Below are 23354 nucleotides of genomic sequence, written 5' to 3' on the forward strand. Positions count from 1 at the left end.
TGCTTACTGTTTCTTCAGAGGCCACAGGTTCAATTCCCAGCACCCGCATGCCAGCTCACAGTAGTCTGCAACTCTAACTCCACCATATCAGACACCCACTTCTCATCCCCATAGGCTCCTGCATGCACATGATAACTCACATATGCACTCACAGATACATTGCAGTGTCTAGCAAAACACCACCTTGTCGAGACTCGATTTTGGGTTTGCTTAGAGTTCTTTTCTCTCTATCCACCCCTAAAATCTACCTTAGGAAAACAATTGTGATATCCATGGTCCAGATGTATGAACCAAAATAATTAATGTTTATACAAATTTAACATAAGCTAAAAAAATCTCAGAAATATTTGTCATGTCTAGAATTGTTACTATACTCTGCTAGAAATAAATGTTCCAAGGTTATGCTGATCATAATCTAACATTTATCTAACATTTATGTAAACTTTGGACTTTGTGTTTTTTGCCTTTAAAAATTCTGTACCCCGAGCTTGAGCATCAAGAGATATTAAGGCATGTGCCTGTTCTTTGTCATCAGCTAATAAAGAATTTCTATTTTGACTTGGATTAATCAGTATGGTTTTCTGTACCTTTCTTGTATGAGTTATTATAATATAAAATAATGAATCAATTTTTTAAAAAGGAGCCCAGAGTCTGGCGACAGTTGTCTGACAGTGCCTACTCTAGAGAGCAGCTAATGCTGCAGTTTCGGTCATTCAAAAGGTGACCCAGTGACGATGAGAGAACAGATGAGAGAGCCTAAAGAGGAACAAAAACCATGAAGGGAAAACGAAAGGAAGCTCTGGTGCTAAAAGTTCTATAACTAAACATTTAAAATTCTAATGTTTCAATCTTTGAAGAAACAATGGCTAACAGTGCTCTAAATAGAATTTTAAAATTTATTGTTTGCATCAAAATACAATAATCTGGGAAATTTGACGAAGACTTAGAAAGGAAAACCACAGCTATGAGCCCCGTTCTCTTACTACTGACACTTAGAAAGGATGAATGTTAAGCTGAAGAAATGACTCAGCACCTGGGAGCATTGGCTGCTCTTCCAACAAACTTGGGTTTGATTCCCATGAGATGGCATCATCTCACAACTGTCTATATGCACAGTTACAGCATATTCAATACTTTCTCTGGTTTCAGAGGGCCCCAGGGACACATGTAGTACATACAAAGCCAAAAGGTCGATTAACATAAAATGATGATAATGATGATGATGATGATGATGATGATGATGATGACAGTATATTGAATAATAATCGTGATGATAAAGATTATGGCTGTATATGGAATACAGTCAAAGAAAATTGCTATAGTCATTAGAATAAAGATATACATATTTTTCTATAAGAAACTAGTACATTTTAAGACCTATTCAGACTTCTGGTTTTAGAAATATGACTCAGGGTACTTTGGAGCAGAAGAACCTGACAGAGGACACAAGAGCCCATTGCTGGAAGGGAGGACTAATGTGAAATTCTCTTCTGAATATTACATGTGAAGGGACACTAACCCACTCAGGCATGTATCTCTGGCAGGCCTTGCCCTTTACACCCCCATTCTCTCTGCCTTGCTAAAAAACATTAGGCTACATTCCTAAAGCTAAGGGACTGCCTGACAATGTCCACCAATCAAAAGCCCCCTTTGGCTCACCTAATTAACATGCTCAATTAAAATGAAACACAACATCCTAACTCAGTATTTTCCCGTTTACCTTTACAAACTGTCCTTTGCCTATGTGGCACATCTGTCTCCTCTCTATCCAGAGGCAGCCTTTGTTCCTCCTAGACAAATACCCTTACCCCATTGTCCCGTTCTTCTTCTCTCCCTTTACCTATCTCCTTTACAACTGTATCCTTGCCAACTCTTACACAGACCTGCCCTTCTTCCTTGAGTAAAAATGACACCTGCAAGGTCATTTGCTGCTGATTTCTGGCGCAGGCAGAAAGCAATCACTTTAACTTTTCTTCCTCACTTAATAAGAACATCTCTGTAAAAATAGGTGTTTGGATGTGGTTTGTGTATTACCCAGTGTTCAGGAGGAAGCCTTCACTGTGTAGCGGTCTCCTTCAGCATGGTGGTTGAACTCGTGAACACATTACTGCTGTGGTTAGCAAGGTTCTCTCCAGGTTTGGTGTGTTTAAATATATGTGCAACAAGCAGGGTCTGATTTTAGCTGCTGACATGAGTGGGAAGGGGTTTATTTAGTGGAACATGGGCAATGTTTTAGTGACAACACCAACAAATAAAATGATACCTCTTACTCCAGCAGCTACTACAGTCCATAGTCCTGCAGTGAGAGGTGAGACCTAATGAATGACTCACCCATTCATGGTGACAACACCAGAAGGCTCTCACCAGAGCCAACCAGAGCTGCCACTTGCTCTCATGGTTATTTAGCATTTAGAACCGTGAAAATTAAACATTTTTCATTTGCCTGTACAACTAATCCAGACTATGGTGCTCTATTATGTCAAGCTGTTTAAATTGTTGGACTAGTGAAACAACCATAACTAAGGCCTGATATACATCTGACATGAACAAAAATGAGAGTAAAAGCTCAATGGTACTCAATCTGAAAGGTTGCCTCACTTTCATAGGTTTTACAGTAAAATCAGGAGACTAAATTCCGTGATTCTTCTAAAATTGTATTCCTCATTTCTTTCTCATTCTCTTTAGATTCCTTATTTAACCTAATATAAGATATGTGGTAAAATAACCAGACATGATACTAGTATTGAGTGCAGATTATTATAGTTTATGCAAATATAAAGTAACTGTAGACTCTAAGCAACCACAAAGAATTAAGTAAGAAAGGAAACAAATTATATCCTTAGGAGAAAAGGGGAAATAGAGGGTATTCATAAAGGAATAAATAAATAATATTTTAAAAATTCACAAAATTCTAGGCAAATCTAGGAGTGAGGCATGGTTTTTAAAAGGAGTAGTGTCTCATTAAATGAAAACATATATTTTGCATATAAGCAGTACGAAATGTTCTTTGTTGGCATCTGGGTAATTGGCTGGATCTTACTCATTATACATTCAAGGCTATAAAGGCTGTGGCTCATTTGAAAGACTCTTTTGAGAGGAGAGTTCTAGCATGTTCCCTGGTGCTGGGCCATTTGGCAGAGGTTTTGCCTAAGTACAGAAATCCAGGTACTCAGACACCAGTGCCCCTGTGATCCAAAGGGCAATATCTATTGTTTAGAAATTCACTGGAGCTTGTCATCATGAATTTGATGTTAGCTTTACAATCATACAGAATGAAACAATTATGGAGTCATTGTGACTTTCAACTAGGTTTCAAAGGACAGCCAGGGAAGGTAACACAGGATAAACTTGGACATTCCATCACAGAATGAAGAATGGAGATGTGAGGGTGAAGGTGTACACACCCTGTAGATTCCAAGAAGTTAGAGATGACAAGAACGTGGTACATTTGCCAAGGAAATTTTCTTTTACAGATCAAGAAAAACCATCTCACAAGTGGGGCCATCAGTGGACGGGGCTTCCAAATCGTGTGAATTCCACACTATAAAAACATAATACAGAAAATGAATATGGAAATAAAGATTGAATGCTGTCCTCACTGAGTTCTCATCTTGTTTTAGTTTGTTTCTTTCTTACTCTTCTTCTATTTCTTTTGCCTGGAATTGTTTACTCTACACCACTGTAATTTGAACTTACATAAATTGACTTCACAGTGCCTATGTAATGGCGTAAACGAATGCAGACAAATTGTAAAAATGTATGTACAGCTTTAATGGAGAAATAGACTTACAGAACCACTATTCCCACAGAGACCAGGAAAGCAGAAGCAAGCACTGCCAGCATGCTCGCCAGATTTATAGGTAAACATTAGCCCAAGGTGAACACGCCCCCTAAGGGGCGGGGCTTATCCCTACATGCCTATGTCTAAGTTTACATTGCTTAACAAAACTGGGTTTATACTTGTCTTTTTAAGGAGATTTTTGGTAGTTCAGAGTGTGATGACTTTTGGAGATGAACTGAATACATTTTGCAGAATGGCATTAACATGAGGCTGTGAAGGCCAAGAGTCATACATTGTAATTTAAGATATCTTTGACAAAAGTTCTTTGAAAGTTTATGAGACTTCTGGGAAATGACTAAAAACAGCAAATCTATGTTGTGATACATTGAACCCAGACATAAAAATATCATAATTTTCCAATGACTCAGACCAACATGACAAGGACACAAGGGTACACTATTAGTCTCATTTTCAGTGCAAAATCTATTCATGTTTCTAGCATGAATTACTTCTTACCATATGAATCTAACTTCTTACATATGAAACAAAGTGTTAATATTTTATAAAGCTGGGGAGTAACAATATAAACCATGAATACTACAAGGTAGGTCAAGTATGTAATATATAACACATAAGTCATGCAGTAGACAGAAGAAAATATTCAAAAATTCTTATTTGTTTTCCAGTGTACATAAACTAACAAATATAATTAAGAAAATCAACTAACAAAAATGTTTATCACTAAGATTAACTGCCTTAGGCTTATTGTTTTACCCCTTTGAAATATTAGTTTTAATGAATCCTATCACTATAAGCTACAATCTTGTGATTCACCTTCCATCTCTTTATTTTTCTAAGAATAATTTGAGGTTATGCTAACCACTGCAATATCTTATACAAATAGGCATCCAGAAGGTCAGAACTAAGATAACCCAATGATCAATGATCTTCATAGCATTATTGCCTGAGAATTTCAGTGACACTAAGGTATTGGAACATACTGAATTTATATAGCCTCATCAGAACTTGCTAATAGTATATCAAATTGCCTATGTAATATAACCATAGATATCAAAACACACAATAAAATCATCTAGTTCTTGTCTGAGAATTTTGATATTTTTAATTAGAGTCACTGGTAGCAACATCTTTACAGCTGCTGGATAAAAATCATTAGAATTGTATGAATTCCCTTTGATATTTTCAAACTATATCCAGATTCTGGTTCTATGTTCCCAGCACCAATCTATCTAATCATGTGTATTTCTTGGATGACTCCAAGAACTTCCTGAGTAAACTCTCTGTGTCACAGCATAAACATTCTAATGTTAACAGAACATTCAAAGTGACTAAAACAAGAAGCTACCTTTCTAAATCTCTCCTGCTGAATATCCTCCAATGTCCCATTAGCAAAGAACAATCATTGTCCTTCAGTCTCCTCTCTAGTCTCGTTCTGCATCAACAACTACATCATTTAGTTTGGTACAGCATCCTTGACTGTTCTTTTAACACTGCCTTAGTTCCTTTTGAATTACTCTGACAAAACACCATAACCACAGAAACTTACAATAGAAGTCCTTTAATCTGAAACTTACCATTCCAGAGGGATAATATTCATGACTCTCTTGACAGGGACCATGGTAACAGCCAGGCAGGTGTAGTCCTGGAGCAACAGTGGAGATCTTACCTCTGATGCACAAGCATTAGACAGACAGCTAGCTAAGAATAACTTGGTCTTTTGAAATCACAGTGTCCACATCCAGTGACAGATCTCCTCCAGTAAGCCTACATCTTCTAATTGTTCCCAAACATCTCTACAACTGAAGACCAAGAATTTAAATATATGAGCTCATGGAGGCCTTTGCCATTCAAACTACTAGTCTTCTCAAGCCAGAGTGTGATGCTAGCTACTTTCATTCCTTCTACACTCTGTTCCATTATCTATGAACACATAGCTCATGTTCAAGTTATAGTATGAACATTATTGAGTAAAGAAATACTTTATTTTGTGTTACTATGACAAAAACCTAACAGTGTGTAATAATGAAACAAGTACTTTATGTTTCATACCAAATTACTGGATCTGAAACCTCCAGACATCATGGTGTGACCAGAGTTACCCTGGCAACATCACAATATCATGGAGAAAAAAACACCACTAAGTAAGTCTTATGTGATACTTCTTCAATTACATGTTTCTTAGTGTTTTCTCTGCATTTAAAGTTCAATGAATATTATCTTTAAGATTGGGATAGGTTTCTACATGAATTACCTGATTTTCATGAAATAGGAACTTATGGTATTTTTTAATTTGCAAAGGAAAAATTTAAACTATCTACAAGAAAAAGATGTTTTCTAAGAGTAAAGGAAAAATGCAGAAGCAGAGGCTGGGAAAATAAGTCAGTTGCTAGAGACCTTAAATTGCACACATGAAGCCTTGAGTTCAGTCCCAAGCACAAAGAACTAAGTGTGGTAACCTATGTGTGCTGGCTGGTTTTATACCAACTTGACAGATGTTAGAGTCATCAGAGAGAAGGGAGCCTAAATTGAGAAAATGTCTCTATAAGATCTGTGAAGGCGTAAGTCACAAACAATGCCACACCAGTTTGGAATTATGATTAATAAAATGGTTATTTATTTAAAGGGAAAATAACTTACATGATGGAGGAGGGTCATATGTCAATTGGTTAATAAAGAAACTGCCTTGGCCCTGATAGGACAGAAAATTAGGTAGGCAGAGCAAACAGAACAGAATGCTGGGAGGAAGAAGGCAGTGAAGGCAGTCGCATGATTCTCCAACCCAAGACAGACGCAGGTTAGGATCCTTCCTGGTAAACTACCACCTCGTGGTGGTACACAGATTATTTGAAATGGGTTAATCAAGATGTTAGAGTTGGCCACTAAGAGGCTAGAGCTAATGGGCCAAGCAGTGTTTAAAAGAATACAGTTTTCTTGTAATTATTTTGGGTAAAGCTAGCTGGTGGCAGGGAGCTGGGAGGCGGGAAGTGGCTGGCAGCTCCTACTACACTTACAGATCACCTTCCCAGACAACAGCCCTCTGCGTGATCAGGAAAGGAGTCTAGTAGCCAGATGTGGAGCCAGAAGCAAGAGAGAGAGAGGGGAGGGCTGCCACTGCTTTTTTAAAGAGAGAGAGAGAGACCACACCCCAGTGGTTTGGTATCTCAGCAGCTATTGGCTAAAGGAGCGGAAGGAGCTCCCACAGCAGATCTTCTACAGCCAAGCCTATAGGACATTTTCTTAATTAGTGATTCATGTTAGAGAGCCCAGCGCATCTTGGGTGGTGCCATCCCTGAGCTGGGGGTCCTGGGTTTGATAAGAAAGCATGGTGAGCAAACCAGTAAGCAGTACATGTCCATGATCTCTGCACCAGCTCCTGCCTCCAGGTTCCTACCCTGTTTGAGTTTCTATTCTTAACTTCTTTCAGTGATGGACCACAATGTGGAAGGGTAAGCCAAATGAACCCTTTCCACAGGTTGCCCCTGCTCATGGCATTTCAGAACACCAATAGAAACCCTAACTAAAGCACTATGTTTGTCTATAGTTCTAGCACTTGGGATGTGGAGGTGGGGGTGGGGAAATATAATGTTCAAGGTCATCCTCAGTTACTTATGGAGTTGGCAAAAATACACCCCTTCTGTAGAAGGAGGCCGCTTGTTAGTTCCCAGCTGCTCAGTTCCAAAATAATCACAAAGAAACCATATTAATTAAATAACTGCTTGTCTCATTAGCTCTAGCTTCTCATTGTCTAACCCTTACATATTAATTTAACCCATTTCCATTAATCCATTTCCAATTAATTAATTATCACCATGTGGCAGTGGCTTACTGGGTAAAGTTCTGGTGTCTGATGCTGGCAGGGCTACATGGCTCTATCCAACTCTACCTCCTTTCTCCCAGCATTCAGTTTAGTTTTCTCTGCCTACCTAAGTTCTGCCCTATCAACAGGCCAAGGCAGTTTCTTTATTCATTAATGGTAATCATAGCAAAAGGGGAATCCCACATCACCCTTCAGATAAATCTATTCCCAAGAATTGTAGATAAGAGGAAACAAAATGGTGTACTCTTACATTCCCTAACATCTTGACTGCACAAGTAGTTCAGGTCCTTATGTTGGCACAAGAGAATTCAGACTGAGAGAAAGGTAGAGAATGTTATCAAACCTTATGCCAGAAAGTAAGAGGGTAATGACAGAAAGTCAATGCTGAGCAAATTCTTGACAGAGTCAAGAAGTGGTAAGGGGCAGCCTTTAGCAACTGGAGTCCAAAGCCTTGGTACTTTCTCTTCCTTTTGTCTACCCCTATGGCAGTCTGGGGTACTCTCTTTCATAGAATAAGCAGAAGCTGGCTAAGAAGCCATTTTTACCCACAATTCAGTTTGTTATTATTAGATGGACAAGATGTAAGACTTTATATTCTATAACTCCCTGTCTTGGTTTCATTTCATTGTTGCGATGGAATACCCTCACAAAATCAACTTAAGGTATGAGGATCTTTTGACTCACAAAGCCAGGTTACAGTCCATCATGGCAAATTGAATGTGAAATGAACTTGAAGCAGTTCATAGTACATCACACTCTAGAGCAGAGCAATGAATGGCGTTTTATGGTTTTCCCCTTTCCATTCAATCTAGAGCCTACTCCCCTCACACTCACATTCCACCTCAATTATTCCAATTAAAAGAATCCCTCTCTGGTGGGTGTACGGATAACCCTAATATAGACAATTCCTCACTGAGAGTCCCTTCCAGGGATTGTACACTGTGTCAAGATGACAATACTAAACTTCACACTACTAAGCTGAAATGTTTAACAAAAGGGGGCAATAATGTTACTTTTTAATTTTTGTTTATTGTTTGTTTAGTTTACATGTATAGTTGTTTTGTCTGTATATCTTCTCTGTTAACTACATGTTTGCAGTGTCTTTGGGCACTAGAAGAGGCCCTCAGATCTCGCCTGAATCGGAGTTACAGATGGTTATGATCTGCCATGTGGGTGTTCGGAATTGAACCCATGTCCTTTGAAAGAGCAGCCAGTTCTTTTAACTGCTGAGCCTTCAGTAATGTTGTGAGTGTGTTCCTTGGTTTGAAAGGGGAGCTTCATAGAGTCTGTGGAGACCAGAGTTGTTGTTTGTTGTTAAAGCCCTGTCCTTCCTCTTCTCTTGTCAGTGTAGCTATCTCATATACAGTCACAAACCCTCTCATTAATTTCCCTCCATTCCCATCCTCGTAATTTTAACCCTAGCATTCATCAGCCACACACTCTTTCCCCTTTCTTCTTTATGTTATTGTAAACAGTACTACTTTTTAAGTTTTTTATTTCCAAATTAAAAATACTACTAAATTTTTATTTCATCCCTACACTTTTTATTTAATTTACGTATTTCCTCATAAACTTTTTGGTTGGTATGTTTAAGCTTCCATGCACAGGTCATGTAACTTGAAAAGACAGTTGATTTAATTTAAATAATCCTGACGATGAGAATTTTTATTTAGTTCTCTTGTATAAACGAATTATCTCGGACTTACATGACTTTTCTAAATGGAGATGATAAGAGTGAATGTTTTTTGCTTTATCTTGATGTTAAAGAAAAAATAATTCTATGTTGAATATGATGATAACTTGGATTGTCAGGTAGTGAGGTTATCATAGATTGGTTGTACCCAGGTATCTTCTTCCTGTATATAACTTGTTGAAATTTTTATCATAAAATTACTTTAGTGTCAGCAGTTCAGATCACTGGTTCTTCTTCCTTAAGACCCCAGGTTCAATTCCCAACACCCACATGGCAGCTCATAGCTATCGGTATCTCCTGTTCCAGAGGATCTGACACTTTCACATAGGCATACACACAGGCAAAACACCAACAACACACTAAACATAATTAAAAAATAACACATTTGTTAAAAAAATAGAAAATACTTGAATCCATCAAATGTTCTTTCAGCACCTATTGATAATATTATCTTCTGCTTTTATTCTTCATTTTGTTAATAGAGCTCAGAGTATTTAAAAATTTTAACACTAAGTGATATTTAGATCAAAGAGATATATACTACATGATCATGTTAATGACTTTTTGATGTGCCAGTTTGCTGATGCTGAGACAATATACCTATGTACCTCAGGTGTGCATAGGGTGAGTCTTTTGCAAGTTGTGTGAATAAGTACAATTCTCTTGGAGTTTTGGGGCTTCCATTGTGTCAAGTATTGTGTCCCTGGCAGATAGCCTCAACCTGTTTATGGGGCTCTGGAATTGAGTCATCAGGTTTTTTTCCATGATCTACAGTGAGCCATTTTCCTTACAACTATCTTTAGGGTCAAGAACAATTGTGCCATTTGATGGGTTCCTGACTGCACAGTCTAGCTCTCAGATAATAGTCCAGAGAGGGTGAAACTGTATCATAGGGCCATTTCATAACACATAGTGGAACTATAGGTAGCCAGGTCATATACTGAGTATGTCTTCTGGGTTCCTGGGTGTACGTGGATGCTCCCACACTGCAACTGTGAAGGGATGAGCTGAGATTAATCTTCTTAATCTCTTGTCTGTACTATAGATAAAGCCTATAACTAATCCATAAAGAAAAAACGTTTTTGTTTTGAATCCCACCTTGTGGTTCTGGTAGATGGGAATATCTCACCAGTTGTTTGTCTTCTGGTCTGAGACACATGCCATAGTGGTTGGTGTATAGAAATGACTGTTCACATGGTGAGGGCAGAAGAAAGACAGCAAGACAGGGATACTACATTCTCTCTGTGATAGCTTGCTCTGAAGGAAACCCATCTAGTTTCATGGGAACTACAATAATTCTATCATGAAAACAGAGACTCATGAGACAATTGCCTTCCTAAGATTCTTCTGTTTCAGCACTTCATACTGGTTGTAAGAGTTGGAGCTCCCATGGAAAGGTGATCTGGCAGTTAGGAGCCAAGTATACCACAAAGTTACTGTAAGTGTTAAAGCTCTGCTCCCCGGAAAGGTTTCCCCAGTGCAAGTGGAACAGCTCTGCTCCTCCTATGGGGGAGAGTTGCCCCAGCAAAAGGGTTACAGTTCTGATCTGCTAGAGAAAAGTTTCCCCAGGGAAAGTGCTACAGTTCTATCCACTCCTGTGAAAGATGTTACAGCTGGACATTGCTCCCCGGAAGTGTCACATCTGGCTCAGGTCTTGTGAAAGGTTCAGGCCACATACAATCCTCATTCATGGGATATATTGGGAAAGAAAAATACAGGAGAATAACCATCTTTAGGATAAGAAGCAGCAACAAACAGATTAAAATAGAGAGTTTATATATTGTTTCTTAGGGGGTGGAGCTTTACAGAGTAGCTTGGAATTAGTGAGTTTCTATAGCCTGATTCTGGGGCAAGACTGGGAATTGGTGAGATTTTTGTACTCAGGGATTGGTGGGATTTAAAGACCTGGTCCTGGAGTCAAGTCAGGGACAGGGTGTTCTTTACTTGGTCCTACTCATGGATTCAAGTCAGGATTAATGAGTTTTTCCTTGGCTCTGGTCTTACAGTTATATGCTGGTCAGGATATATCTCCTTGGTCCTTTTTATTCTAAAGACCACCATGTTCCACACAACTCACAGAAGATACAAACTTTATGCAAACATGCAGGATAATTTAAATTCAAGGTTGGCCTTTTGACTTTTCTGTGATTATAGGCATGTGCATAATGTCTGGCCATTTTGTGTCTTTTGTGTTACTGAGGTCATCAGACTTGCTCTGGGGATGCATGTGGACATGCCTAGCAAGTGGTCACTTTGGGTGTAACATTGGTGTCAAGCAGAAGCTGAGATCTCAAAGCAGGTGGTTTGGGGCACTAGCAGTGTCTAGCATAGTACTAGTAGGGCTCATAGGGGAATGAGACCATTTCTGATTCAAGAAAACTGCCACCTGAATGAGTCCCCTCTTTCAAACGATGTGTCAGTGACATAAAGTTTCACAGGAATGTTACAAAGGAATGGCTGCAAAATTACTCTTATTGTAAGTGGATATGAACAGGAGACCTCCTTGAAATACCCACCACAACTTGTTCATCTCTCATAGACAAGCTTCTTAAATGTAGTCTAGTTTGAGTTGGGTTTTGTTAATTAAAATAATTAAGACCTATAGAGGATGAATAAGTAAATTACAAACGACTATTCAGAATTCTAATCTCTGGTAAATTGACACAGCTTAAAAATCAATAATGTAGCCAATCAGTGAGAATGCATGCCTTTAATCCTAGTACTTGGAAGGCAGAGTTCGAGGCCAGCCTACTCTACAGAGTGAATTCCAGCACAGACAGGGATACACAGAAAAATGCTATCTTGAAAAAGAAAAAAGAAAGAAAAAATTCAATGTTTTATCCATTCAACCTATATTTGTTTTTTGTCAAAAGATTCCTATAAATCATTATTTTAAAATATGAAATAAAATATAGGGGTGTTGGGGCATAGTTCAGAGATTAAGTCCATTGGTTGTTCTCTTATAGGCCCCATGTTCAATTCTCAAAACCCACATGGTGGTATACAATCTTCTGTAACTCCACTTTAAGGGTAATCTGACTTCTAAGGACACTAGGCATGCATATGGTACACAAACATAAAGGCAAAACACCTATACACATAAAATTAAATAACTTAGGAATTGTGAGATATTAAACAGAAACACATGAATTTGAGAAAATGAGTGTGCAAGGAAGTTTTTTGTGCCAACCATAAAAAGTTAAAAACTTGATCACTTCTCAGAAAAATCGGTAATAGATAGCATTGTATATTATTCATAATATTCCTATGAATTTATAATTTTACATTATAATACAATTAAGATGTAAAATATGATGTCTCTCTGTGCTTACATATATACCTATCTAATATATAACACATATATGATGCATGCGTGTATCATATATAATATATACATTCAATCAATGTGTATAATTACATATAAGCATATATACATATATAATATACATATGCATATACACGTATACATATATAAATACAGAGAGAGTGTTTGAATGTGTGTTATAATGTTGTACACACTTGTTATGAGCAGCCTAAAAGCAAAGCTCTACCTAAATTAGAGAAGAGGTGGTAGGGAAAGAGGGAGGAAGAGAGAGAAAGCAAAGGAAAACAAAGTAACCTAGTGTTAAACCAAGGCTTGCAAATCTAAGTCTCTCTTCAAGAAGAATAGCGATTTCTGTAGAAAACAATTAACTTCAATCATGACTGAACTCCTTGCCCTGGCCTCTCTGTTTTATGCAAATGCAAACAGTTTTAGAAAAACAATTGGAAAAGACAGCACTACACAGCACACTAAAGGACGTTTCTTATATTGTAAAGGTGTGTGATGAGAAAAACTAATTTCAAAATCAGTCGTGTATGAGAATTTCCTGTTTAGCCTTCAGAGACACATTAATGAGAAATCTCTTTTTCCACTCGTGACTCACCCTGAGCCTCATGGGGCAGCCTGCTTAGTTCACTGTCACTGTTGTCCTAGATTTCTGCCACTGACTTTCATCTTTTGGTGCTCAGTTCCCACAGACCTCCTGTGAGCTCCTCACCTCACTGCATGCAGGAGGCCTGGCTTTCTGGCAGGAGAGAGAGCTTGACACTGGCCTCTTCTCCACCAGCCCAGTCGGTTGACAGAACACTGCAAATCTGACATGTGGAGTAACTAAGGGACAGTTCTGATTCAGAGAACCAAGCAGGAATGTGGATGCCTCTAAACAACTCGGATAATCCAAGCCTGTGGAATTCCCTGGAGGATTGCCTCAAAGTTCTTTCCTTGTTGTCTGTGGAGAGTCAGCCAACCGCTCGTATTTGTATTTCCTTGTCAATGTAATTAAACCTACAGCCACAGGAGACCTGATGATGGAGTGTGGATTTTAAGTATTGCAATTTGTGCTCTGTGAATCCTTGGATAGCAACATATGGATTTATCCCAGATGTCACAGATTATTGAAAGGACTCTCACTGATTAGTAAGAACAGTCATAGTAGAAATTAAGACTAAAAAATAACTAGCATTTCCTGAGAGCTCTGCATGCCAGAGGTAAGTATTAATTGCCTTATAAAAGTTTTTTTTCATATTTTAGACAAATGCACTGGGCTATTGGTAACTATTCAGAGGTGACATGTAAGTTTTAAAGCCAAAATTAGTTTTAGATCTTGCTTATTCCCAGGCTAATTGAATCAATTATCAATTATATTGAGTTATTACAGTTCTTTTGTATGTGATAAAATGACACTGACTTTGATAGACTCAGATCATTCGGGAATGTCTGAATCGTCATCATTCTAGTATGAATAATTTTTATCATGTTATGGTTTCACATGTTGGATGATTGTTTCTTTAAATAAAATGGGTTTTAAAATCACTTTGGAAGTATTTTGAAATCCATATATTTTATGCCAGATTTTCTGATATAACACATTCTAACAATTGAAATGTCTTTTAATGTTTAGTCATTTCTCTGACTAAGTTATAAAATAAATTTAATAGCGTGCCATTTAATTTCATAAATGTATTAAGTATTAAAAGTAAGGCTAGTTTTATGTGCATGTATGTGTATAAACTTTTCCTATACTACCTATTTATGGCAGTCAGTCTTTACTCATTGTTGGATTTAAATTTATTATAAAAGTCCAGCAAATTGTTGTTAAGCCCGCACACATATGTGTAACAATATTTAAAGAGAAGATCATGGATTCAAGAAAGGGTGGAATGCATGGGACAGGCTGTAAGGAAAGAGAGAAGGATGGAAATGATAAAATATGCTACTCACATGTGAAATTCTCAAGACAATAAAAATTTAAGTTGCAAAAATTGAAGCAACATTCTTTCCTGTAACTATTCTTTATAGTATAGGGATATTCAATGTAAGCTTTAAACATTTCATAGTGTTATACCCATGAAAACTAAATTTAATTTGTAAAATTTTTCTTTTGTTTACAGACATCTTTACTCCTCACAAAGTTATTGTGCTATCAAAAATATTTTACCAAAAGTGGATTGTCTTTCAAAACTGTATTTATTTGTTTATTTATTTTTACCACAGCACATGAGTTCATTGCTCAAGGAGAAAAACAGATTACAAATTAAAACCACAAAATGGGCTCCAATGGTCCAAACCCCACCCATGGCTGCATCAGAATGTGTACCTTTCAGTGAACAGCTGCATGGCACAGGTCCCGGCATCATTCAGCTGCCGAGATGAGCCATGAAAGAGTCACCTATGTAGAACTGAATGTGTCGAAGGATTCAAGGAACCAGAAAAGGCAACCAAGGGGCACCCGCAGCTCCATCTCAGTAACTGAGCAGGAAATCACCTATGTGGAACTGAGCTTTCAGAATACTTCTCCAGAGCATCCCTCGGTCTGCATGGACTGTTGCTGCAAAGGTGAGACACTGAATGGACCCTCACTGTAACTGCTCTGAGATGCCAGGAGCATGAACAGATAGGTGCAGAGGTGGCAGTGGTTTCTCCTTGTGAAGACTGAGAGCTCTAACTCTGTCTATGCTTTTATGATTTGTGAGCATGGATGTTATTCTGTTGCAAAAATTTACCATCATTCTCTTGTACTGAGACTGCCTACAGACGATAACGGTGTAGAGGAGGATCTGGGGTTAACATTTGTCTGTTTGACTCACTGTGTATGTGGATCTTTTGTGTACATAAACCTTGTGAACTGCCACTCTTCATCAGTACATTTCTTTCTGCAGGTTTTCCATCTCCTCCGGAAAAACTCATCACTGTGATCCTGGGCATCGTCGGCTTTGCCTTAATGGTCGCTGTGGTTTTAATTACTACAGTTGCCAAACCCTGTAAGCGTGTTTTTAAAATAATGACTAAAAATGCCTTTCAAAACTTATCAAGAACAGTAGCTTTTAATTAAATTATGCACGTGGATTAAAAATGTGGAATTTTACTATGAATTTATCAATATCATGAATATCAGAGCTATTGTGTTTGCTTTTTGTTTATTAATGATTTCATAACACAAATACATAGTTTAAAACCTGGAAACTCTTTACTGAGATTTATTGAAACGGTTTTGACATAGGTTGTATGTGAAAAGATGATGAAATTTGTGCTCTCATTGATGTAGTTTTTTCCAATGTTTTCACCATATTATTTATTTATTTTTTGACAATTTCAATTGTATTCTCCAGTATCCTAATTCAAAATAATACATCATCTCTAGACTAGAAAACTAAAATTGTTACAATATTTTACATGTTTATTTTCATAAGAATATTTTAACTCACCTGATCCTCAAGCAAAGGAGCAGATCAACTCCTCCCTGACTAGAACCGAGAGAGGTACACCTTGCTTGTCAAAGTTCTGATGTTGCTACACATTATATTTTGTGTTGACTACTATGCAAAGATGGTAGTAGATTTCTAAGAATAAAATAATCTAGAAAAATAAACACTACATGTTCATCAGTAAACATTAATGATGATAAACTTTTTGTCCCACAATAGGAATAAAATAACCATGCAAAGTTTTTAATAATACCTTTTATTTTCCAACTGGTGAACTTTGATGATACAGAAATGAACTCACTATTCTAGAATAGAACTTATTTATGTTCAGAGACTTTGAAAATTTTAGAGTAAAGCCTTGTGTATTTAGTTTAGCCAGATGAATAACACTGGGGTTATAGGACAGATTCTATTCTTTGTGTGCTTGAATGTATATTTTTTATTTATCAGACTCTATGCTGTGTAGATAAATACTTTATATAAATGTCGAAAACTAAAAAACATATTAATTTTCATTATCTAATTCATGTTGCTTGTAGATAATACTCTTCCTTCACCATTTTACTTTACTAAATAATTTAATAAGAATTACTTTATTCCTGCAGATACTGAACCAAAGGAGCAGATCCAATCTTCCCTGAACAAAAGTCCAAAAGGTACACTTTGCTTGTCAAAGTTCTGATGCTTGTACACAACATATTTTGTGTTTAACTTAAGCCAGACAAAGATAATGATGTATTTATAGGAGGAGAATGATCAGATATAAAACTATGGGCCAGAGGTTGCTACTACGTTTGAGTATGTTTGAGTCTGCATTTTGTTTTCTAAGGACAAGCATCTGGAGTTCATAGGTATAGTTTATACATGGATGCTCAAAAATATGCAAACATAAATTAACTTTCATTATTAAATTCCTGTTGCTTCTAGATAATACTCTTTCTTCAGCACAGCCTTGTAGTTCTTGTCCAAAGGAGTGGATGTCGTTTTCCCACAGTTGTTATTACATTAGTGGGGAGAAAAAAAATTGGACTGACAGTTTGGTGTCCTGCAACGCCAAAAACTCTAGTCTGCTTTACATAGATAGTGAAGAGGAACAGGTAAGAGCTGCCGTGTGTCAATCATTGCTTAACCTTTTTTCCTGTCGTCATGATGTGTGTGGATTAGATTCATATTCTTACACATGTTTCATGTATTTACAACTCTTTATAACATTTCATTGCTTTATTTTAGAGTATTTTATCTACATTTGTATACTGGTAGTGAATACTTCTTTCCAGATATTTCTTATTTTATGAAAACCATTCTTGTATAAGTGCATTTACTCTGAAATTAACTTTGCCATTTAATTTTACCATACACAAAAGTACCTATATGTGTATGAGAGTTAATATTGATTAGGACGTGAACAAGTGGAGGCAATCATACATGATAACTAGGCAGAAATATTCATTTCCTTAGTGTCCATTCCCTATGCATACTCTCACAAGGTCTTCCTGCACAAAACCTATTAATCCGGAGTTTTCTAATCATTTGGACAGGAAATTTCTCTTACTGGAATGCTGGATGTTATGCTGGAGAAACTGGACATGCAGGATCCACAGAGAAATGACTGTGGAACTTGCCTAAAGTTGACTTTTGAGACACATGCCTTTGAGTTTAAAAGACTGTGATCAGACAAATGCATGCATTTTTGCATAGAAATCCTGCCATTCAGTAGTTATCAAAATGTGTGTTGCTATCCCTTTGATGGTGGAGGACCCTTTCACAGGGGTTACTAGGACCATAGGGAATAGCATATATTTATGTTAAGATTCAAACAATAGCAGTATTACAGTTGTGAAGTAGAAAACAAAAATAATTTTATGGTTTTGCGTCATCACAACATGAGGAATTGTATAAAAGCATTGTAGCATTTGGAAGGTTGAGACCCAACACTATTGTACTTTCAGCAAATCATTGATCTATGCTCCTGCATTGATTTGCAGTTTGCAATGGTACACTTCTGTATTATGCAAGCATAACATTCTAAAACCCACTCTATCTGGTGGTGTTTGAAGGAAGACGTGAGTGCTACACCCTCAAAGAAAGAGGCACCATATATGGCCATTTGTACTTATGGGATCCCTGACACCAGGTCCCACACTGCTGTTTTTCAGAAAGATAGAGAAGCCCTTCATATGAAGAATTACCCTACTAGGTGCTTTCAGCCTTGCCTAATACTGTTGGCCAGTCTTCTTATACATGGAGGAGAGATCTCATAATCTACATTTTGTTGTTTGGGTTCTGAGAGAGAGCACGTACGGTCATTTTCTTTCACAGGACAAGAGACACAGGTTGTCCTGCCATTCTGTAGTCCTCCATCTTCAGGTGTCAAGACATTTCAGCTTTTTTTATCAGCCTTCAGAATTCTTTGCTTGTGTCTTTTATTAGAACTCTCCAAGTTTGCCTTTTATTTATAACAGTAGCCAAGAGAAGATTTAATACTACCCTTTCAGTAATCCACTCCTACAGTGATAGACAGTAGTTGAGGCTCAGGTTTGGTAATAACATGGTACTCAAAAAACAGAAGTTATGTCCACTGCATCACTCATTTCTTCAATAGTAAACCATGACCTTCCTTTTAAAACTGATCTGTGAGAAACAGTAGAAAAATTGATTTGAGGGGGCTGGAGAGATGGCTCAGTGGTTAAGAGCATTGCCTGCTCTTCCAAAGGTCCTGAGTTCAATTCCCGGCAACCACATGGTGGCACACAACCATCTGTAATGAGGTCTGGTGCCCTCTTCTGGCCTGCAGACATACACACAGACAGAATATTGTATGCACAATAAATAAATAAATAAATAAATAAATAAATAAATAAATATTTTTAAAAAATTGATTTGAGCATAATACCCAGAGAATTTCATAAATAACTTTTGAAATATGGTTGAATACCTGTTATGATTGTGTTTTTAGCATAAATATCTATTGAGTTGCATAGATCAATTCACAATTTCCCACTGATAGAAGAATAAAACTTATAACTATAAACATTTAAAAGTTAATTCTAAGTCAACATGACATACACATGTGAATGTTTTGGCAATGTAAGAAATCTTCTCAACTTTAATAAGTAGACTCATATTGGACAATAAACATATTATGAAAGAAGATACTAGCACATTTAATAAAATAATAAGAGACTTCATACTGATAAAATTTCTTGATTCCCTGGTAGGAATTTCTGATATCCTTCTCACTGTTTGCATGGACTAGTGTCTTTCGGGAGAGTAGAGATCACCTCTGGGTTTGGAAAAAAGACTCAACTTTCAAACAAGAGTAAGTTTTCATGAATAATACAATAGATAAGAAAAATATCATACAATGAAAGCCTCAAAAGAATGGTGTCTGTAAATGAAGCTAAATTATTGACAGGCTAATGATGCTTGTCAAGCCACCTCCTGCGAAGTCTATGTGATCTCATATGTAAGATGTAGCACAAGCTTCAAGGAAGCATGCCTGCAGAGCAGGGGTGTGTGTGCTGTGCTTCCTGCATTGGAGCCCTTGCACTTTGGGGATTACCTGTTTATGTTTGAAGGAATAGAGTCTTCTTTCTTCTGGAAGGGAAGATAGTATGTTTAAGTTTCCAGAGTCTACTGATGAGACATTGCCATATACAGGAGTAATGATGATAATGGAAGAAGATGGGTTAGCATTCAAGGGATAATGTTTCCTGGTTTGGTCTGGTACTTAGTAAATAGAGAAAAAAGGCAAACTTAATTAAGCATTTTAGACAGATTCAGCAAAAATGGGATAAGGTTAGAAGAGAGACATAAATGCCTGTAACTTCTTGAGATTGGTTTTGGGGAAATGTTTGAAGAGGAGTTAGAAATGTGGAGAAGGAGATAGAAAAGTTCTTCTGTATAGACTGCAGAAACATAAAAATACTGTAGTCCGTGTGACTGGTTACCACAACTACTTGCCCTTAGTTCAAAATGCCATAAATTCATAGTCTATCTAATTATATATATATGTATATATGTATATATATATATATACATATATCATATATATATATCAAAACTAATGCCAAGCCATGTCTAAGATGACCAACCACAGATTTTCTGTCTGATGAAAATCTTTTCTCATGTATCTGGTCTAATGATTCTAAAAGTAATCTATAACACATGAAAAAACAACACATGCTTTTAAGCAATCTTTTCTGTATAAAGGATATGCATCATGTCTAGTAAATACGCATTCAGATGCAATTCCATTGAGTCTTGTGTCTGTTTGTCATTCACCTATTCCTGAGACCCTGTTCCCTCATTTACAGTGTTCTGGTGTTGTGAGAGGAGGCTACTTGTTTATTCCCGACTGCTCAGCCCCAGAATAATCACACAGAAACTGTATTATCTAAATCACTGCTTTACCTATTAACTCTAGCTTCTTATTAGCTAACTCTTACATATTAATTTACCCCATTTCCATTATTCTGTGCTTTGCCACAAGACTGTGGCTTACAGGATAAAGTTCCAGCCTCTATATCCAGCAGGGCTACATGGCTTTTCTCTGACTCCATTCTTTCTCTCCCAACATTCAGTTGAGTTTCCCTGCCTACCTCTGCCCTGCTATTGGCTCAAAAGTTTCTTTATTAACCAATGGCATTCACAGCATGCAGAGGAAAATCCCACATTACACCAGTTGAGCTAGTCCATCACAGATGCTGACTTTCATGAACTGATCATGTGAATCTGAAGAATGGGCTACTTGGCTTTCATAATAATCAGACTTTACAGCACCATAGTGAAGATGCCATTGCCGACTTGCATGAGATCCTTCTTTTGCACATATTTATAGGAGTAATTCATTTAATCATTATCCACATAAATTATATATGCATTTTGTGTTTCCAACATTGCAGGATAAGAGAAGTTTCCCACATTGAACAAAACTGTGTCGTGCTGTCATCCTCTGGCCTCACAGCAGATAAGTGTACAGATTTACATACATATCTTTGTAAGCATAAGCTCATCAACTAAAACACCTGCAATTTGAGTCAGTCAGGTAATGTTGGATTTTATAACCTGAAAATAGGATTAAGATTGTATACATATTAAAGTGAATTATGTTATTTGTTCTAATAGTGATTTTTTTTCAAAGACAAACACTGAATAATATTAGACACACGAAAGTACAAATATTACTTATGTATCTCAACCTTTTTGCTCAAGATGCACTTATAATATTCCATTCTATAACAGATTGCATATATCCAAAGACAGTTCCTGTAGAAGTTCTGTTACATTTCACATTTACCATCCAATGTGTTGTTGTCATAGGACATTCTAGAATTACTCAGCTGGAAGTTAAAGATGATAAACTGAGTTTCCTTAGTATAACTAGGTTTTTCATTTATTAACTACATTTCCATATATATGTACATACACTTGCTCTTCCCCTCCCAACCTCTCTCCGCTGCACCATCCTCTTCTCTTCTGTTTCTGCTCAGAAAAGCTTAGTCTACCTGGGATATCAACAAATATGGTATTTCAAGTTGAAATATGCTGGGCACCTTCCCTCATATTAAGAATGAATGAGGCAACTGGTAGGAGGAAAAGGGTCCCAAAACGTAAGCAAAAATGTCAGAAGCAGACACCACCCCCTCTGTTAGGAATTCCATAAGAAGACCAATCTACATAACTGTAACATACATGCAGAGGAACTAGAGAAGTCCCAAGCAGTCTCCCTGATCATCAGTTCTGTCTCAGTGAGCCCCTTTAGGTCCATGTTAGTAGCTTCTGTGGATTTTCTTGTGGTGTCCTGAACCCTTTTGGCTCCTAGAATCCTTCTTCCTCTTTCTCCATAAGGATTTGTCAAGTTCCAACTAGTGACTCTCTGATGGTGATTATGTCAGGTTCTTGTCTATGAGTATAGCAGAATATCTTTAAGAATAATCTCATTACCATTTTGCCAGTCATGTGTGGTTCTGTTTTAGCTATCCTATTTGTTGTTGTTCTTCTTCCATTTGAAGTTGAATATTGTTCTTTTAAGGTCTGTGGAATTGGATTGGAATTTTGATCATGATTGCATAGAATCTGTAGACTGTTTTTGGTAAAATGTTCATTTTTACTATGATACTTCTACTGATCCAAGAACATAGGAAGCATTTCCATCTTTTGATATCTTCATCAAAGACTTGAAGTTCTTGTCATACGTGTCTTTCAATTGCTTGCTTAGATTTATCCCAAGGTATTTTATATTATTTGTGGCTATTGTGGTAGGTATTAGTTCCTTGAATTCTTTATTATTATAATTACTATTATTATTATTATTAAAAAATTCAACCTTCTCTCCTCCTCCCATTTCCCTCCCCGATCCTCCCACTTCCCCTACCCCTCCCACTCCAGTCCAAGGAGCAGTCAGGGTTCCCTGCCCTGTGGGAAGTCCAAGGTTCTCCCCACTCCATCCAGGTCTAGGAAGGTGGGCAAACAAACTGACTAGGCTCCCACAAAGCCAGTCAGTAGGATCAAATCCCAGTGCCATTGTCATTGGCTTCTCAGTCCACCATGTTCAGAGAGTTCGGTTTGATCACATGCTCCATCAGTCCCAGTTCAGCTGGCCTTGGTGAGCTCCCATTAGATCATCCCCAACGTCTCATTGGGTGGGTGCACCAGTAGCCTTCTTGACTTCCTTTTGAAGCCCATCGGTAATTTATACCTAAAAGCACTACTGACTTTTTAAAGTTAATCTCGTATCCAGCCACTTTGCTGAGGTTGTTTTCAGATGTAGGTGTGCCCTGCTAGAATTTTTTGAGTCACTTTTGTGTATAATCATATCATGTGCAAATTGTATTACTTTGACTTCTTACTTTTCAATTTGTATTCCTTTGATCTTCTTCACTTCTCATATTATTTCAGCTAGAATTTCAAGTACTATATTGACTAGATATGGAGAGAGTGGACAGCCTTGTCTCATTCCTGATTTTAGTGTAATTGCTTTGAATTTTTTTTGTATTTAATTTGCTATTGGTTATCAGCTTGCTGAAAATTGCCTTTATTGTATTTTAAAATGTCCCCTGTATACCTGATCTCTCCAGTAGTTTTTCATGAAGGAGTTTTGGATTCTGCCAAAGGCTTTTCCAGCATCTAGTGAGATGATCATGTGTGCTTTTTTCTTTCAGTTTGTTTATATAGTGGAATACAGTGACCAATTTTTGTATGTTGAATCATCCCTGCATCTCTGGGATGAAGCTTACTTGATCCTGCTGGGTGATCTTTTTGATGTGGTCTTGGATTCAATTTGCAAGCATTTC

The 23354-nt window shown here is 37.3% G+C and overlaps 1 protein-coding gene across 1 annotated transcript; it reads left to right on the plus strand.

Annotated features, from left to right (window-relative positions):
* The first annotated feature begins 15003 nt into the window (after positions 1–15003).
* On the plus strand, positions 15004–21081 carry LOC101983771 (NKG2-A/NKG2-B type II integral membrane protein-like). Its single transcript, XM_005369269.1, has 6 exons — positions 15004–15190; positions 15514–15615; positions 16665–16715; positions 17005–17156; positions 19278–19378; positions 20964–21081. The coding sequence occupies exons 1-6, from the start codon at positions 15004–15006 to the stop codon at positions 21079–21081; spliced, it is 711 nt and encodes a 236-aa protein (XP_005369326.1).
* Positions 21082–23354: the final 2273 nt, after the last annotated feature.

Source organism: Microtus ochrogaster, unplaced genomic scaffold, assembly GCF_000317375.1.
Source record: "Microtus ochrogaster isolate Prairie Vole_2 unplaced genomic scaffold, MicOch1.0 UNK46, whole genome shotgun sequence".
Taxonomy (NCBI): Eukaryota; Metazoa; Chordata; class Mammalia; order Rodentia; family Cricetidae; genus Microtus; species Microtus ochrogaster.

Excerpts from the sequence above, each read along its gene's own strand:
- LOC101983771 (XM_005369269.1), top strand. The coding sequence starts at position 15,004 with ATGAGCCATGAAAGAGTCACCTATGTAGAACTGAATGTGTCGAAGGAT. Across the intron at positions 16,716-17,004 it reads CCTGAACAAAAGTCCAAAAG|CACAGCCTTGTAGTTCTTGT; the intron begins GTACACTTTGCT and ends CTCTTTCTTCAG. Across the intron at positions 19,379-20,963 it reads GACTCAACTTTCAAACAAGA|GATAAGAGAAGTTTCCCACA; the intron begins GTAAGTTTTCAT and ends CCAACATTGCAG.